We start from the raw sequence: 18,708 nt of genomic DNA, 5'->3' as shown, positions 1-18,708 counted from the left end.
GTTATATTCTTGTACATAGGGGGCAGTATTATAGTAGTTATATTCTAGTACATAGGGGCAGTATTATAGTGGTTATATTCTTGTACATAGGGGGCAGTATTATAGTAGTTATATTCCTGTACAGAGGAGGCAGTATTATAGTAGTTATATTCTTGTACATAGGGGGCAGTATTATAGTAGTTATATTCTTGTACATAGGGGGCAGTATTATAGTAGTTATATTCTTGTACATAGGGGGCAGTATTATAGTAGTTATATTCCTGTACATAGGAGCAGTATTATAGTAGTTATATTCTTGTACATAGGAGCAGTATTATAGTAGTTATATTCCTGTACATAGGAGCAGTATTATAGTAGTTATATTCTTGTACATAGGAGGCAGTATTATAGTAGTTATATTCTTGTACATAGGGGGCAGTATTATAGTAGTTATATTCTTGTACATAGGGGGCAGTATTATAGTAGTTTTATTCTTGTACATAGGAGCAGTATTATAGTAGTTATATTCTTGTACATAGGAGGCAGTATTATAGTAGTTCTATTCTTGTACATAGGGGGCAGTATTATAGTAGTTATATTCCTGTACAGAGGAGGCAGTATTATAGTAGTTATATTCTTGTACATAGGGGGCAGTATTATAGTAGTTATATTCTTGTACATAGGGGGCAGTATTATAGTAGTTATATTCTTGTACATAGGGGGCAGTATTATAGTAGTTATATTCTTGTACATAGGGGGCAGTATTATAGTAGTTATATTCTTGTACATAGGAGGCAGTATTATAGTAGTTATATTCCTGTACATAGGAGCAGTATTATAGTAGTTATATTCTTGTACATAGGGGGCAGTATTATAGTGGTTATATTCTTGTACATGGGGAGCAGTATTATAGTAGTTATATTCTTGTATGTAGGGGCAGTATTATAGTGGTTATATTCTTGTACATAGGGGACAGTATTATAGTAGTTATATTCTTGTACATAGGGGGCAGTATTATAGTAGTTATATTCTTGTACATAGGGGGCAGTATTAGAGTAGTTATATTCTTGTACATAGGAGACAGTATTAGAGTAGTTATATTCTTGTACACAGGGGGCAGTATTAGAGTAGTTATATTCTTGTACATAGGGGGCAGTATTATAGTAGTTATATTCTTGTACATAGGGGACAGTATTATAGTAGTTATATTCTTGTACATAGGGGGCAGTATTATAGTAGTTATATTCTTGTACATAGGGGGCAGTATTAGAGTAGTTATATTCTTGTACATAGGAGACAGTATTAGAGTAGTTATATTCTTGTACACAGGGGGCAGTATTAGAGTAGTTATATTCTTGTACATAGGGGGCAGTATTAGAGTAGTTATATTCTTGTACACAGGGGGCAGTATTAGAGTAGTTATATTCTTGTACATAGGGGCAGTATTAGAGTAGTTATATTCTTGTACACAGGGGGCAGTATTAGAGTAGTTATATTCTTGTACATAGGAGACAGTATTAGAGTAGTTATATTCTTGTACACAGGGGGCAGTATTAGAGTAGTTATATTCTTGTACATAGGGGGCAGTATTAGAGTAGTTATATTCTTGTACACAGGGGGCAGTATTAGAGTAGTTATATTCTTGTACATAGGGGGCAGTATTAGAGTAGTTATATTCTTGTACATAGGGGGCAGTATTAGAGTAGTTATATTCTTGTACATAGGGGGCAGTATTAGAGTAGTTATATTCTAGTACATAGGGGCAGTATTATAGTGGTTATATTCTTGTACATAGGGAGCAGTATTATAGTAGTTATATTCGTGTACATAGGGAGCAGTATTATAGTAGTTATATTCGTGTACATAGGGCGCAGTATTATAGTAGTTATATTCGTGTACATAGGGCTCAGTATTATAGTAGTTATATTCTTGTACATAGGGGGCAGTATTATAGTAGTTATATTCTTGTACATAGGGGGCAGTATTATAGTAGCTATTTTCTTGTACATAGGGGGCAGTATTATAGTAGTTATATTCTTGTACATAGGGGGCAGTATTATAGTAGTTATATTCTTGTATATAGGGGGCAGTATTAGAGTAGTTAGATTCTTGTACCTAGGGGGCAGTATTATACTAGTTGTCTTCTTGTACATAGGGGGCAGTATTTTATAGTATCTGTAATCTTGTTTACAGGGTGGGGTTGGGTTAATAGTTTCTACTTTTAAAGGAAATGTATTCAGCTGAGTTTTCTAAAACAACAACTCTTTTACCTCATTCCAGTAAGGAAGACTGATACTTGCTTAGAAAGGGATGCCGGTCATAGACAGTGGAAGTTGGCCAAGCCACGGGGTTGATCAGTAGTCAGGTATCCTATCTGAAAGGCAACGTAGTATAAGTGGAAGGACGGTGCTCTAGTATATATAGTGTTCTAGGATCTAATTGAGTAATTTTATGTAAATCGCTTTATAAATGCTGCCAAGATTCCTAGTGAGAGCTTGTGAGCCGTCCTTCCTCTGGCAGCTCGCTGCACGCTGACAGCTGTCTGTCACCCAGATGTGCACTTCATGCAGAAATCCGGATCTGCAGTTATAATTTGGTCGCCAGCAAAAACATCCGTATAAATACTGCACCCCCATCGTACAAAATAAAATGCTAATGAGGATCTATTTATGTATATGCACCCTATGGGGATGTCTCAAAACACATCCTGAGAAAGTCAAGACCTCATACAGCTAGAACTGCTGCAATGGCAGGAGGTGAAAATAAATGCTTCCCTTTTTGTCAGCCGGCTGTAGAGCAGGAAGAGCGGAGCAGATCGATATGTAACTTGGCTGGTAAAGATTCCATATACCTGCATATATATTCCTGATTAGTCTGGGTTTAGGAGTCCTGGGGGCGGTCCGACTTGGTGACGGACAACTGTGTCTATTGGAGAATGGATAAAGAGAAGCCTGTCAATCGTGATGACTCCACCCCCTGGACTCAGTAATCAGGATTCTATGAATTGTTCTAGGAGTCTTTTCGCACAGACCTCTACATTGATGCACCTCAGTCCTCCAGCTCTGTAGCCTGCAGCATGTGCAACATGACAAATCCACTTAAAGGTTTAAGAGGAGGCAGCATGACCTCGATTACACCTGGATACTGGCGGATTAAACACTTTCCAGGTCCCTTTATATATTTGTCTTTGATCTTTGGGGAGCGAGAATGCTCACGTTAAGCCATTGGGATGTAAGCCAGTACAGCCTTTGTGACTTTTGCGTGACTTTAACCCCTTCAAAACCAAACCTGTTTATGGTTTAATGACCAGACCAAGTTTTGGCAATCTGGCATGTGTCACGAAAACCGAGAATTACTCTGTAAAGTCTTTGTGCATCTTATGACGAAAAACAACGTCAGGATTACCTCGAGGTACAGAGTGTTAAGGCAGCAGACTGCAGTGCTAAGCTCTCACTCACAACCTGATGATTGCGAGTTCAATCCCCGCTTGGGTCAGGTAGCCAGCTGAAGGTTGACTCGGCGTTCCATCCTTCCGAGGTCAGTAAAAGGAGTACCCAGCTAGGGTGTAATAAATTACCTGAAAGAGCTGCAAAAGAAGTTGGCGCTATACAAATAACAAGTCCCTTCCTTTTATGTAGGCGGTAAAAGTAGACAGATACAAATTTTCCTCAATTTTGGCGCTTTTAATAAATATGATCAATTTGTAAGATTTGTTATTTTCCCCCATTTTGCAGCTTCTTTATGACAAATATGTATATACATATTTTACTAGTTTTTTAATCACATATATCTTTCCACTTGTTTGCTTTATTTTGGAAGCACATTTGAAAAGTTTTGCACATTTCTGAGCAATTTAATGTACATTTTCGAACTTTTGACGTATATTTTTACTTTTTCATTTATATTTAATTTACAGTTTTTACTGCATGCACCTGGTATGAGTTAGAGATGCTGTAGCTTATTTCTGTCATAAAGTAATGGAAGGTTACGTTCACCCTTAGCGGAATTGGTGTAGATTTTCCACTGCGGAAAATCGGCATGAAATTCTGCATTCCGCACTGATGCTAAAATTAGCTGCAGAAATGCGTCACAATCTGCACCAAATGATGCAGCTTCACCCGGGTCACAGCGCTGACATGCATGGATAGTTTGTGTTAGACTAACCTTCCCGTCCATTTCTGTAATTGGCTGTCAGTGATGGCCTCCTCGCATCCTGAACCAACCAGGTCCCGATGACTGCACTCGAAAAGGTTGTCCGTAATAGCCTGCTTTGGGTGTTTTATCCACTGCTGGGGGCAACGATCACAGGCAGAGTCCCCGAAATAAATTTATGTTGCTGCTGCACATAGCCCCAGCCAGCAGCGACGTAAATTTACCATCGGCGGTTGTGAAAGAGTTAAAGAAACGTTGACCTCTGGTTTCTGCATAAGAGTAGCTTGTCTGACTGTGCTGATTAGATGGAGTCGATCAGAGCTATTAATCTGTTTTGGTCTGAAGTAGGGCTTGTTGTTGTTAGAGCTGGGGGCGCTGTTCCTTTGTTTGCTGTGGAAAACGTTTTCCACCAGTCGTGGTGATAATTGGTACTGCAGGTGACCAAAGCCTTTGCAAATTGTAGCTCTATTTGAAGAACTAACGTGGAACTTATGTGTTATCACCTGCCACAGTACCACATCACGCTGCCAGCTGCAGTGTCCCCATAACAGCGGGCACAAGTGGCTGACCTCCCGTTGTTTACCTGACTTGATGGTTGGGAGATGTTGGGAAATCTTTGCCATTGGCATGACCTTCCTTTTCCTCGTACAGTAGGAATGCATGGGGTCACCGTTCATATACCACAGGCGAGGAGTAATGATTGGTCATGTGACCTGACGGCGTATTTCTATCTTCCAGGTTTTTATATAACAGAACGGGAGAATGGAGTGACTGGTCCATTCCGATCCTTGTATCTACTGCTGCTGGGTTCACATATATTACTGCACTCTTGGTAAGAAGGTTTAATCCCATTAGAATAGTATTTTATATGGAATTGATCTGATTTCTGTATTTTGCACTGATCTTTAGTTACATCCTATCTTCTACTCCAATCACATCCACAGCTGCACTCACAATTCTGCTGGTTAGCCCTCAGGACTCATTCTGTAGAGAGCACGGCATGCTGTTACATGTTAGTCCGCTGTAGAAAACCCCACATCTGTCAGTGCAATTTCATTTCCTCTTTCCTGTTGATTTGTTTCTGAGCCGCCATGTTTGCCAAGCGGCGGGCAGATATGTTCGCAGCGCGGCAGGTTAACAAACGGTGCAGATCTAGTCATGGCAGCTTCTAGAGACTATGGTCAGCAATGCAAAAAAGCACCGAAGCCTCCCAACAACTAAATAAGAGACCTGCTGCCTTCTTTTATGCCCCCTTACAGTGTTAGTGCCCATTAGAGAGATTCCAGCTCTACAAAGTGATATTGATTACAGTGCAGTTACCTCCAGCGATCACTGGTGACCTCTTCTCTGATTGGTGGGATCTGTCTGCTTCTATGTAAATTAAGTTACTAGGATTGGTCCTTTGTTTTAAGTGGGATTCAGTCTTATATGTACTTGCGCTGTGAACAAGAGCCATAGTGGCTTGAAACACGTAAGGGAACACTCTGTCATTTGGACTTTTTCCTGCAAACTGTGACGGTGCCAGACTTCCTTGTGGACTGTGCGTTCCTCAAGCTGATTGCTGACCGCTCTCCATGCACTCCAAGATCCTATTTCAAGTATTCCTATGACCAGTGATAGTGATTGTAGTGCAGTTACCTCCAACGATCACAAGTGAGCTTTTCTTTGATTGGTGGGGTCTGTCTTCAATTTTCTTCTCAATTTGGCCCAGGCCTCCATGACGACTCATTTCTGTACACTCTCCTTATCCTGATGCTATCCTCAATCCCCCTCTCATTAGCCCTCCCCAATACTACTATTGTCCTCTCTGACCCCACTAACTTATGTTGCCATCTCTGTGACCTTTTGTTTTTACTAACTGTGCCCCGCAATAATTAAAGCGTCTCCCGTGACCCCAGAATTATTACCTTCTCTGCCCCCGCCCATGAATGTGTCTTAATTAGTTGAGCACCGCTCTTCACACAGGACGGCACACATCAGCCCGTGTATCAGTCTATGTCCTATGCTGTCTCCTGCATCTCAGAGCATGAGGGGACAGCAGAGCGCGATCAACAATACGCAGGCTGCCATGTGCTGTTCTGCGTAAGGAGCACTGCTCAACAATGTGTTTAAAGTGCAGTTACATTCAGTGTAGTTACCTCCAATGATCACAGGTGACATCTTCTATGATTGATGTGGTCAGTCATCAGTTTTCTTCTCGGTCTGGCCCAGACCACCATGAAGACTGCTTTTAGCTACAACTCCTCCTGTGGCTACCCCCAATGTTCCTTACAATAACCCCCCATACTACTATTGTTCCCTCTTGTGGTTCCACAAATAATGCACCCTCTGTGGCCCTGCTGACTCACGGTGCCCCCTCTGTGGCCTTTTTTATATATAGTGTTCCCACAACAATTAAAGCATGCCCCTGGCCCCCAGAATTGTTACCTCCTCTGCACCCCCCACGACTGTGCTTTAATTAGTTGCGCAGCACTCCTCACACCAAATCTCACACAGCAGCCTTTGTATCATCAAATATCCCACGCCGTCTCCTGTACTAATTAAAGTACAGTCAGACTCTCCTCTTGCCCCACGTCCAGGTGGTCGCACCCTCTACCCAGTGGTAGGAACAGCCATCGCCCGCTCTTGTCACCCACATAAAGATGATTGCAGCACAGTATTGATGCATGTTGAGCAACTTTGTAGAAACCTGCAGCTTTGGATGTGACTAGAGTATTTAGATCTGGGGGGTACGGTTTCAGAGCACCAAATTGGTATAGGAAGTCAAAAAGGCCATGCAATGATTTCTGGGAGAAAGTATGCAACATAGCTCTCCTTTTAGGAATAATGAAAGCTGTCTCTCTACTGCCACCTAATGGAAGGTAGGTACCTTACATGGAGCGTATAGAGCCACTGCTACCCATAAAGTATAGTAAACCATCGGTTATGTATGGCTGCCATTCTAATGGTGTCTGCCCCTTTAAGAGCTGCACCCCTCCCCCCAGGGTGCGGCGGCACAGCGCTGTAATTAGGCTGCATCTTGTTGTCTGGATTAAACCTCGTCCCGATGTATTTTTATCCGACGATCCATCAGCTGCGATTATAAATATTCATAGGATAATGGTCCTTCAGACGTCTCGCGCGGCGGCGGCGGCGGAGCGCGCTCCAGGGTTACACGGAGGTCGTGGTTTACAAAACATTATTAATGCTTCATTTGGGAGATGAATAAGCTGGTGGATGTTTGCAAAGTGAGGCAGATGTAATGTCTGTCCCAGAAGTCCGCAGGGAGCGTTTATGGGAGGGTCATGGGATCGCGCAAATTAGCAAATATGATGTGATGTATCAGAGACCTTCATTAGGAATGTGCTCCAAAAGAGAACAGCGCTCCTATAGATGGTCTTGGGGTATTGCACCTTTATGATTGCACAGCACTCCAGCAGGTGATGAGGAGGTACTGCAGGGTGCTTTTAGGTGGAACGCTATATCGATGGCACGAGTGGACAATGTCGGAGTTCGCTCGGTGACTCGTGCCGCCCGTTTATACAGAACATTCACTCGCTAAATGGTTTTCATAAGCAAACAAAATCCTCGGTCGCTCGTTGGCCGTATTCACACTGAACAATTATCACTCAAGTTCGACCGATCCAGCGACTTTAACCGATATTCGTTTAAATGCACCTTTAATTCCAAATGATGATCTCCAGTGCGTAATGGGGCGGTTCCTCGCTCTAACCGTGCCTGCTGTGGGGGGAGGTAAGCCAGCATCCAGATCCTGCAATGTATAATCTGCTCATGTCTTCTAGATCTTTCCTCCAGCACTCCTATGGGTAGCATGTGGGTACTACACTCTAGTAACTGAAATAAGCTCAGTGCCCCAACAGGTGACAGGGTGGTACTGCAGGCTTTAACTAAGGACATATTCAATGTCCTTTTATTAACCTATTATGGTTTTAAAATGGCAAAAATGATGGTATTTGCTCCAAAATAAGTGTAGAGTCCCATGTTGTCCTATATGAAGATGGAAACCAAATAGAATAGGGTCTTGTCCAATCCATTTACAGCACAGCACTCCTATAGGTAGCATCAAGGTACTAAACTCTGGTAGCTCAAACCAATGCAACACCCCAACAGGTCAGGAGGTGGTACTACAGTCTTAAATACAAATAGAACACTTTAGGGTCATGGCTCCAGGACACTGACTGCAGTAAGGCAGCTGAACCAGCGCCACGTTCCTTGCTAATAGTCCGAATTTCCTTCAGCATGCAGGTATTACACTCTAGTAACTGAAGTCAGCACAGCGCCTCAACAGGTGACAAGGTGGTATTGCAGGCTCCATTCCTAATTGAGGACATTTGAAATGTCATTTATAAACTTATTCTTGGTTTATAATGGTGTTAAAATGGCAAAAATGATGGTATTTGCTCCAAAATAAGTGTAGAGTCCCATGTTGTCATATATGAAGATGGAAACCAAATGGAATAGGGTCTTGTCCAATCCATTTACAGCACAGCACTCTTATAGGTAGCATCAAGGTATTGCACTCTATTAACTGAAGCCAGTACAATGCCCCAGCAGGTGTCATGGTGGTACTGCAGGCTCTATTCCTGATCAAGGCTTGTCTTATTCTAGATTGAGATCTAAGTGGAATAGGCTTTTCCCCATCTATTTACAGCACAGCACTCCTGTAGGCAGCATCAAGGTACAACGCTTGGAGAGCTAAAGCAAACACTGCACCCCAACAGGTCAGGAGGTGGTACTGCAGTCTTGGGGTGCTTTTTAGATAGGACGACATATCATTTGCACGAGTCTTAATTCGAAATAGAATACTTCAGAGCCATGGCAGCAGGACATTGTGGGGTGGAGGCTTTGCTGGCATGTACGCTGACTGCAATGAGAGAGCATAACCAGCTCCTTGCGACTTCAACAAATGATTTGCTTATACTTTAGACTTGAGTGTGATCTAATGGAGCCTGGCTTTTTCTTCCAGCGCTCCTATGGGTGGTATGAGGGTACTACACTCTATGAATTGAAGTCAGCACAGTGCCCCAAAAGGTGACAAGATGGTACTGCAGACTCTTCTGGTAATCTAGGACATTTGGAGTGTGATTTATAAACCTGTTTTAAAGCAGTGAAAATCATGGTATCTCCTCCAAAATGTGTGTACAGTTCAGTCTTGTCATGTATAAAGGTGAGAACCAAATGGAATAGTCTTTCTTTTTCATCCATTCACAGCACAGCATGCCTTTACTGTGGGTAGCATCAAGGTACTGCACTCAGGTAGCTGAAACAAACACAGCATCCCAACAGGTCAGGAGGTGGTACTGCAGCGTCAGTTCTAAATAGAACACTTTAGGGGCTCTGCTCCTGGGCATTGTGGGGTAGAGGTATCCCCGGTGTGTATATTGACTGCAGTAAGGCAGCAAAACCAGCATTCCACTCCTTCAACAGATCAGCTTATTGGAATAAGATCTAATGGAGTCTAGCTCTCCTCTAGCACTTTCAGTATCCTGAGATTAAAACACTTCTATTAACTAAAATAAGTACAATGCCCCAACAGGTGACTAGATGGTACTGCAGGCTCCGTTCATAATTAAGCCTCGTCTAATGCTAGGTTGAGATTCAAATGGAATAGTATTTTTCTCTTCATGCACAGCACCTCAACAGGTCAGGAGGTGGTACTGCAGTCTTAATTTCAACTAAGGGTCATGGCTCCAGGACATTGTATGATGGAGGCGTCCGTGGCAATGTTTTAGATGTGAATAGGATGTAACAGAGACCAGCTTTCTTCCAGCATTCCGTGAAAGCACAACACTCCTATAGGCAGCATGAGGGTATTACACTCTATTAACTGAAGTCAGCACAGTGCCCCAACAGGTGACAGGTTGCTACTGCAGTCTTGTTGAGATCCTAATGGAATGGGCTTCTTTCCCAGTTAATAAATGGCACAGGACTGCGCCCCCAACAGGTCAGAGGGTGGTACTGCTGTTTTGATTTTTGTTGGCTGAAGAGAACGAATTTCATTTTAGACCCATCAAAAAAAAATATGGCTTATAAGAACTGCTAATATCATGGATGTAAATGTCCCTGGGGTCCTCAAAAGTGGAGAGATGTGACACAAAGTAGTGGTCGTGGGGGCCAGCAGGTTTCTGAACTTCCTGTTTAATTATGTTAGTCAGCCCCACCCTGGCTTGCATTGGCTGATAACAGCGACAGGTTGCATGAAGCTGATGTGTTTTGCATTGCAGATATTGGCACTATGTCACATAGCTGTAGGACAACAGTTGAACTTACACTGGCTTCACAAGGTGAGTTTTATCACCATTCCCAAAACCTCTTTCCACTTGCTGCTATTTTGATGACCGATGATGAGGTTCGCTCCCCCTACAGAATGCTGCGTCTTCTTAAAGGGATATTTCCAGAACGTTGGTGACTTAGAGCATGCTTATGGAACTGGAGCTGTAGGGAAGTGTAGTACTAGGAACAGCCACTACAAAATGTACTGCGCTGTGCCTGGTGAAATCCTCTGGTGAGCATTGAGCACCACGGCCCTTCGTTAAGCTGATCTGTGGGGGTTCCAGAAGTCAGACCTTCACTGGTGTGGCATTGATGGCCTGTCATAAGGATTGTCCTCTATCGATGTCCGTGGCTGACAAGATTGGGTCAGGAGCTGCAACAATGGCTCCTTCTGACATGTCAGTAGAACCAGATGGAATCCCCCTTAACCCCTTGAGTGGCACGCCCGGACAATTTCCGGGGACGAGCTCCACTGCTCATAGCGACATAGCCCGGAAGATTTCCGGGCTATGTATCACTATGGGAGCTGCAGAGCACAATGCCACAAGCTGTGACAGTGTGCTCTGCCTGCACAGACCCACACAGAGCAGTGCAAGGGCTTTGAAAAACCAGCAGAAGATATTGCCGATATGCCGGCAACCTCCTGCTTTGTTTACAGGTTGCCATAGAGACCATCGGCTTGTCAGAAGCAAGCCGATGGTCTCTGTGGCAGGGAGAGCTGGTTGTTAGCTGTCAGAGGACAGCTAGATACCTGCTCTTACAGCAGAGATCAGAGAAAACCTCCGATCTCTGCTGTGTTAACCCCTTACATGCTGCAGTCTGACTGCAGCATGTAAAGGGCTGTCACTGCAGCATGTAAAGGGCTGTCACCATCGGACCCCCGGAATGTGATCAGGGGTCCTGATGGGTCCCTGTGGAAGTTCCCTAAAGGGACAAAAAAAAAAAAAAAAAAATTAAAAAAAAAAAAAAAACACTTGTCTCCCTTTACTTTGTAAAAAATCAAAAATACAATCCCACATGTGGTATCCATGCGTCGTAATGACCCAGAGAAGGAAGTTAATACATTATTTAACCCCTTAATGACATGGCCCCTTTTTTTCTTTTTTCCCCATTTCTTTTTTTCCTCCCCCCTGTTTAAAAAATCACAACTTGTCCCGCAAAAAACAAGCCCTTATATGGCCATGTCAATGGAAAAAGGAAAAAGTTATGGCTCTTAAGACGCAACTGCAAAACTAGTTGAAATTCAATGATTAGACCATTTTAAAAAACCTGCCCTGGTGGGCACGACAGGGTGGTAGGAAACCTGCCACTCAAGGGGTTAAAGGGATTGTCCAGTGATAAAATCGTTGATGGCCTATGCTTGGGATAGACAATCAGTTGTAGATCAGTGGAGGTCTCACGCCATGGACCCCTGTCGATCAGCTATTCATCAAGTCAGTGGAAGCATACAGCTCCGTTTCCACTGCAGTGGCTAGACTTAGTATTGCAGGCATAGCCTGGGTAACCCTTTAAGAAGGCTTAAGCTAATGGGAAGGGGGTCACCACCTCGTGCAGGGGTTACCCAATACTGACCATAAATGGGAGGGGGGTAGTTACCTGGTACAGAGGTTACCAGATACTGACCGCATGTGGGAGGGGGGTAGTCACCCCAAATAGTTATCTGATGCGGACTATAAATGGAAGGGGGGTAGTTGCCTTATGTGGGAGGGGGGTATCCCAATAATAATTGTAAATAGGAGAATAGTTACCTGACAGAGACGTTACCTGATACTGACCGTAAGTGGGAGGAGGGTTGTTACCCGCTGCTGACCGTAAGTGGGAGGAGGGTTGTTACCTGCTGCTGACCGTAAGTGGGAGGAGGGTTGTTACCCGCTGCTGACCGTAAGTGGGAGGAGGGTTGTTACCCGCTGCTGACCGTAAGTGGGAGGAGGGTTGTTACCCGCTGCTGACCGTAAGTGGGAGGAGGGTTGTTACTCGCTGCTGACCGTAAGTGGGAGGAGGGTTGTTACCCGCTGCTGACCGTAAGTGTGAGGATGAGGGGGGGGGGGGGGGATAGTTACCTGATATGAATGTTAACCAAAACTTACTGTTACCTCATATGGGGTTACCTGACCCAGACTATAAATGGGAGGGGGGCAGTTACCTGATACAATTCTGGCTACAAACGTCTCAGAAACAGACAGAAATTTTTAGAAGTTTTATCCCTGTTCTAGGGTTTCCTCGTGGCCATACTAATCGCCACAGTGGTCGCCATGATGTCTATAGAACAAATGTGGGATGAAGAATGGGAAGTCCTAATAATTTCCTTCCAGGTGAGTAATCTGACTTCATGCATGCTTTAACACCTCTGCTCTCATCCCGGGGTCTTTCTGTAGGTCTGTGTCCCGGCACAGGATGCTGCAGCTCTTTCTGCCTCATTCATAGCAGGAAATCCCAACACAACCAGCAGCGGAGTTACACAGTGATAGTAAACGGCCCTTAAATGCAGCCCGGTCCCTATGTCCGTGCGTGCAACTGGAGGAAATTACCTCGGTCTCAAAGGGGAAGCTGCGTTTTGATTGCCAATGGGCATCCAAGGCACAAGACTACTGCAGCATCCTTCTATTGCTCCTCTATGTACAACCCTTTAAGGCCTGGAATATAACAGTGCAGTAACTCCCATGGGCCATTTACTGATGCAGCAGCCCCCGCGATGGCAGACTAAACGCATTCTGTATCATGTATATTTATCATGTATCTGCATTTAGACCAATTGTGTTTTTAACCCTTTTTTACCCTCTGTCTCCTAGGCAACAGCCCCTTTCTTGCACATAGGGGCTCTGGCTGCCATCACTCTGCTCTCCTGGATCATTGCCGGACAGTTTGCAAGATCGGAAAAAGCTAGTGAGTCCTGTCCATACGATATCTCCAAACATTATCCTTAATGACATTGTCATGTATACTCCAATCACAACCAAAGCTGCACCTGAATTTGTACATGTCATGCTGTCAGAGATGTATTATTTATAAGCCAATGTATAGAACTTTGTGTAAAACTACACTCCCTCCATGCAGCACAGCAGTGTGTGCTCAGTAGATAGGAGACTGGAGAGAGATGTGCAACTTCTGCAGCATGAGCTGCCACTAGGGGGAGCTCATTGCATACAGATGCATACAGCTCTCACTGAGTTTGATGCAGTGAGCTCCCTCTGGTGGTGGCTGCAAGCAGATGCAATCTCATCACTCTATGGCTGTATATAGGGATGCAGTGGGATTTTTGGTTAATGCCCCCACCACCACATTGCCTTTACAAGCCCATGATTTTTGTCCTCTCCTCTCTCCAGTTTTTCAGGTCTGTTTAATCTTGGCATATCTGGCTGTAGTCCTCGCACTGTATCTTGTCCCGATGACCATTTCGTCACCGTGTATTATGGAGAGGGATATGCTGGGACCCAAACCTTCGATCATTGGCCATCGCGGCGCACCTATGGTGAGAGACTCTAGATAATAGTTAACTCCTAATATGCCAGGCGTATTTAGTTACCTCGACCACTTACAGATTTACCCCCTGCTGTCGTGTTGCCCCGTCCTGACCTAGTCTTGTAGGTTAGAGCTGTGAGCCAGGAGTCCAGGACTGAAGAGAGATCTGTAGATATCGCAGAGGATCATCCAGCCTGGATACAATTGTAACAAAGTCTCAGCTGTGAGACGTCTTAGATCAAGGTTTTCAGACTTGACATATGAACAAGAATATTTCCTTTCACTGACAGCAAACCTGAACAAATACAGCACACGTCAGTGAACGGGTCAGTACTGAGCGGTAGAGATTACGAAAGGTCATGGCGCCACCTATTGGTAGTATTGTGAGGTGCACTATGATTTCCTCCCATGACATTGAGAGCAGTGAGCTGGCTCCCTGGCTGCGCGGCGTTCGCCCGGCTCCCTGGCTGCGCGGCGTTCCGCTCGGGCTCCCTGGCTGCGCGGCGTTCCGCTCGGGCTCCCTGGCTGCGCGGCGTTCCGCTCGGGCTCCCTGGCTGCGCGGCGTTCCGCTCGGGCTCCCTGGCTGCGCGGCGTTCCGCTCGGGCTCCCTGGCTGCGCGGCGTTCCGCTCGGGCTCCCTGGCTGCGCGGCGTTCCGCTCGGGCTCCCTGGCTGCGCGGCGTTCCGCTCGGCCTCCCTGGCTGCGCGGCGTCCCGCTCGGCCTCCCTGGCTGCGCGGCGTCCCGCTCGGCCTCCCTGGCTGCGCGCCGACCCGCTCGGCCTCCCTGGCTGCGCGCCGTCCCGCTCGGCCTCCCTGGCTGCGCGCCGTCCCGCTCGGCCTCCCTGGCTGCGCGCCGTCCCGCTCGGCCTCCCTGGCTGCGCGCCGTCCCGCTCGGCCTCCCTGGCTGCGCGCCGTCCCGCTCGGCCTCCCTGGCTGCGCGCCGTCCCGCTCGGCCTCCCTGGCTGCGCGCCGTCCCGCTCGGCCTCCCTGGCTGCGCGCCGTCCCGCTCGGCCTCCCTGGCTGCGCGCCGTCCCGCTCGGCCTCCCTGGCTGCGCGCCGTCCCGCTCGGCCTCCCTGGCTGCGCGCCGTCCCGCTCGGCCTCCCTGGCTGCGCGCCGTCCCGCTCGGCCTCCCTGGCTGCGCGCCGTCCCGCTCGGCCTCCCTGGCTGCGCGCCGTCCCGCTCGGCCTCCCTGGCTGCGCGCCGTCCCGCTCGGCTCTACTATGTTGCATTTCAGTGCCCCCTGGAGGTGTATTCGCACGGCTCTGGTCACATTGTGGCCTCATTTTGTCACTCATTCCTTGACGTGTTCGCTCTGATGTTCAGTCGTGTCCCACGGATGGGTGACCGCGCTCTGATGCGTGCAGTGAGCGGCCGCACAGCCATACATCAAGATGTCATGTAAACCAACATTGATGAGCCGAGCGGCATTCAGCCTACCGATGTACTAGTGCGAGGCACAAGGCACTATTAGCCTCATTTATCAAGACTGTCTAAATGAAAAACTGTCCTTGTTGCCTGTGGCAACCAATCACAGCGCAGCTTTCATTTTACCCCAGCAGTATAGTAGCAACCAATCACAGCGCAGCTTTCATTTTACCCCAGCAGTATAGTAGCAACCAATCACAGCGCAGCTTTCATTTTACCCCAGCAGTATAGTAGCAACCAATCACAGCGCAGCTTTCATTTCTTAATCTGCTATGGTAAAATGAAAGCAGCCTCTTGGTTGGTTGCTATGACAACAAAAGCCTTTCTTTCATTTTGCCAGTTTTGATAAGGGCGCCTCAGCAGTGGATCCAGAATTAGTCAGGTCGTGTCCTTATAAATGTGGTGATGGCCCGCCCTCAGCCGTCTCTGGTGTAATGGAGTCCTCAGATTGCTGGAATCTGCTCATATTTGTGTCCGCTGTGCCGTTAATGAATATTAAATTATGTAACCAATTAGCAGCGTGGGATTATTACGGCCCCCGGGGACAGCTTCCACAATGTCTGTGAATCCTCAGTGGACGGCACCATACAAAACCTTTCCAATAATCCGGCACTAGGCAGTCACAGGATCTTGGCCGACCCAGCACCCGCCATTAGTACGGACCCCGACAATCCGGCACCAACCAGTAATAACCCACACAATCCTATCCCTAATGAGGATTCCAACCATCCGGCACTCAGCAGTAATACGTTTAACAGTAGAATTCCTTTAGTCTGGAACCTTGTGGTCCAGGAATCCTGGTAATCCAGCGTGCAAAAAATAAAACCTAGTCTGAACAAACCGGAAATTAATCTTGGCAGCCTATTGGAGGGCGCCCACTACTGGAATATCTAGACGGCTCGGTGCCAGACTAAAGGAATTGTTACTGGAATAGCCCTCTGGCTTTTGAACAGAGCTAGTGCTGAATATCACATTGCCCAGTGTCAGTCTTGTTGTCCCTCTTGGCCCCCTGGGGTATCAGTGGTACAGTAAAGTAACTGACCCCTAGTGGTCACTATCATCGTGGTACCAGGTCTCATCCCTGCTGGGGCAATGTTTTTTACAGTGTTTTTGCTGCTATATTAGTAATGGTCTGGGCCTGAAAACGTTTGATAGAGCCTTGTCCCTGGTGGTCCAGTGATGGCACTGATCTCTTGGTATAATGCTTGATGCATTGTTTAGGCTTGTAATACAGTGCTTGTTTTCTTTTTTGTTTAGTAGTGGTGTATGTCCCTGTTGGTCCAGTGGTGATACAGATCCACCGTTGATGTCTAGTAGTACAAGGCTTGATGTAAAGTCATCTAGCAGTGTAATATGGGGCCTGCTCTCTGGTTCAGCAGTGGTACATAGTCTGATCCCTGGTCGTCCTGTGGTGACCCACATCCACCGTTGATCTCTAGTGGTACAAGGCTTGATGTAAAGTTGTCGAGCAGTGTGATACGTGGCCTGTTCTCTGGTCCAGCAGTGGTAACATCGTCTGATCCCTGGTGGTCCAGTGGTGATACAGGCCCACCATTGATTTCTAGTGGTACAACACTTGATGTAAAGTCATCTAGCAGTGTGATACAGGGCCTGGTCTTTGGTTCAGCAGTGGTAACCTAGTCTGATCCCTGGTGATCCAGTGGTGATACAGATCCACCGTTGATGTCTAGTAGTACGAGGCTTGTTGTAAAGTTGTCTAACAGTGTAGGTCTTGATCCCTGATGGTTTAGTGGTGGTACATTGCCTATTTTCCAGAGCTAAAGTTCTGGAAACACTGTGTTTAGCCCTGCTATTCTTGGGGTCCCAGTATAGCCACGTGGCCAGATCCCTGGTGCTCAAGTGAAGGTACAAGATCCATAGTTGTAAAGAATCTGTCACACAGTTGTTGAGTACTTGACCCATGGTTGTCCAGTGGTGTAGTATAGGGCCTGATCCATTGAGTTCTATTCATAGCCTTAGCCATGGGTTTCCACCTAATCCCTAGAGGTGCAGCACTTAATGCATCATTGTCTAGCAGTGTAATACAGGGCCATTCTCTGGTGTCCCATCAGTGGCACACAGTCTGATCCCTGATGGTCCAGTGGTATTATAGATCCTGATCCTTTGTGGTTCCCCGGTGATACAGATCCATGGCTGATCCCTAGTGGCACAATGCTTCATGCATCATGTAAGAGTGCGGTGCAGGGTCTGTTCTCTGGCAGTCAACCAGTGGTAATCATAGTGTCTGGTCCCTGGTGGTCCAGTGGTGTTTATAGGTCTTGATCTCTGGAGGTTTAGCAGTGGTATATTGCCTGTTTTCTGGAGCTAAAGTGATGGAAGCCTGGTGGGTTTAGCATTGCCTTGGCTGTGATATCTTTGGGGTCCCAGTATTGTCACATGACCTGATTCCTGGTGCTCAGGCGATTGGTACAAGGCCTTGATCCACGGTTGTCTAGTAGTTATAAAAAAAACCCCAAAACGGACACACAGTTGTTGACTACTTGACTCATGGTTGTCCAGTGGTGCAGTTTAGGGCCTGATCCCTTGTCTTCCAACCATGGCCTTATACATGATGGTCCAGTGATACAGATCCATGCACTACCACCTAATAGAGGCACAGTACGTAATGCATCATTGTCTAGCAGTGTGATACAGGGCCTATTCTGTGGTGGTCCAGCTGTGGTACACAGTCTGTTTCCTGGTGGTCCAGTGATGATATAGGCTGATCCCTTGTGGTCCCTTGGTGATATAGATCCATGGTTGATCCCTAGTAGCACAATCCGTGATGCATCATTGGCTAGCAATCTGATACAGGGCCTGGTCTCAGGTGGTAGAGCAGTGGTAAATAGTCTGATCCCTGGTGATCCAGTGGTGGTATAGGTCCTGATACCTTGTGGTTCCTCAGTGATACGGATCCACAGTTGATCCCTAGTGGCATAGCACTTGATGCATTGTTGTCTAGAAATGTGATACAGGGTCTATTCTCTGGTGGTATAGCAGTTGTATATAGTCTGATCCCTGGTAGTCCAGTGGTGGTGTTAGAAGTCTTGATCCCTGGTGGTCCAGTGGGTGATACATGGCTTATTTCCTGTTAAAGTGCTACCGATCTAGTAGTTTTCCAGTGGTCTAGGCCTGATATGGTTTCTAGTACCCCCAAATTACCTGATTCCTGGTGGTCAAGTGTTGGTCCAAGACATTAATCCATAGTTGTCTAGCAATTGTGTCAGTTCCCTACCGGTTGAGTCCTTGACCCATGGTTGTCCAGTGGTGTGATGTGAGGCCTGTTCCATTGTTTTTCATAAATGGTCTTATTCCTGGTGGTCCAGTGGCATGCTAGCATCCCAGTGACCCCTACCGCGCCTGCGCCGTGATCTGAACAGCTCAAGGCGTCAGTTGGAAGGGTGATATTGGAGTCGTTTGA

General features: G+C 46.3%; 1 protein-coding gene across 2 annotated transcripts in view; it reads left to right on the top strand.

Annotated features, from left to right (window-relative positions):
• LOC136589555 (glycerophosphodiester phosphodiesterase domain-containing protein 5-like) overlaps positions 1-18,708 on the top strand; it is a 232,710-nt gene that overhangs the window by 188,666 nt on the left and 25,336 nt on the right. For both annotated transcript variants that reach the window (XM_066588310.1, XM_066588309.1), the window contains exons 4-8: positions 4,870-4,963; positions 10,356-10,415; positions 12,618-12,716; positions 13,194-13,287; positions 13,728-13,873. In XM_066588310.1, the coding sequence (XP_066444407.1) occupies positions 4,870-4,963; positions 10,356-10,415; positions 12,618-12,716; positions 13,194-13,287; positions 13,728-13,873 (493 nt within the window). The remainder of the gene's footprint in view (positions 1-4,869; positions 4,964-10,355; positions 10,416-12,617; positions 12,717-13,193; positions 13,288-13,727; positions 13,874-18,708) is intronic.

This window comes from Eleutherodactylus coqui, chromosome 1 (assembly GCF_035609145.1).
Source record: "Eleutherodactylus coqui strain aEleCoq1 chromosome 1, aEleCoq1.hap1, whole genome shotgun sequence".
NCBI classification, from domain to species: domain Eukaryota; kingdom Metazoa; phylum Chordata; class Amphibia; order Anura; family Eleutherodactylidae; genus Eleutherodactylus; species Eleutherodactylus coqui.
The sequence above is the reverse complement of the archived record's forward strand: the minus strand, read 5'-3'. Positions and strand labels throughout refer to the sequence as shown.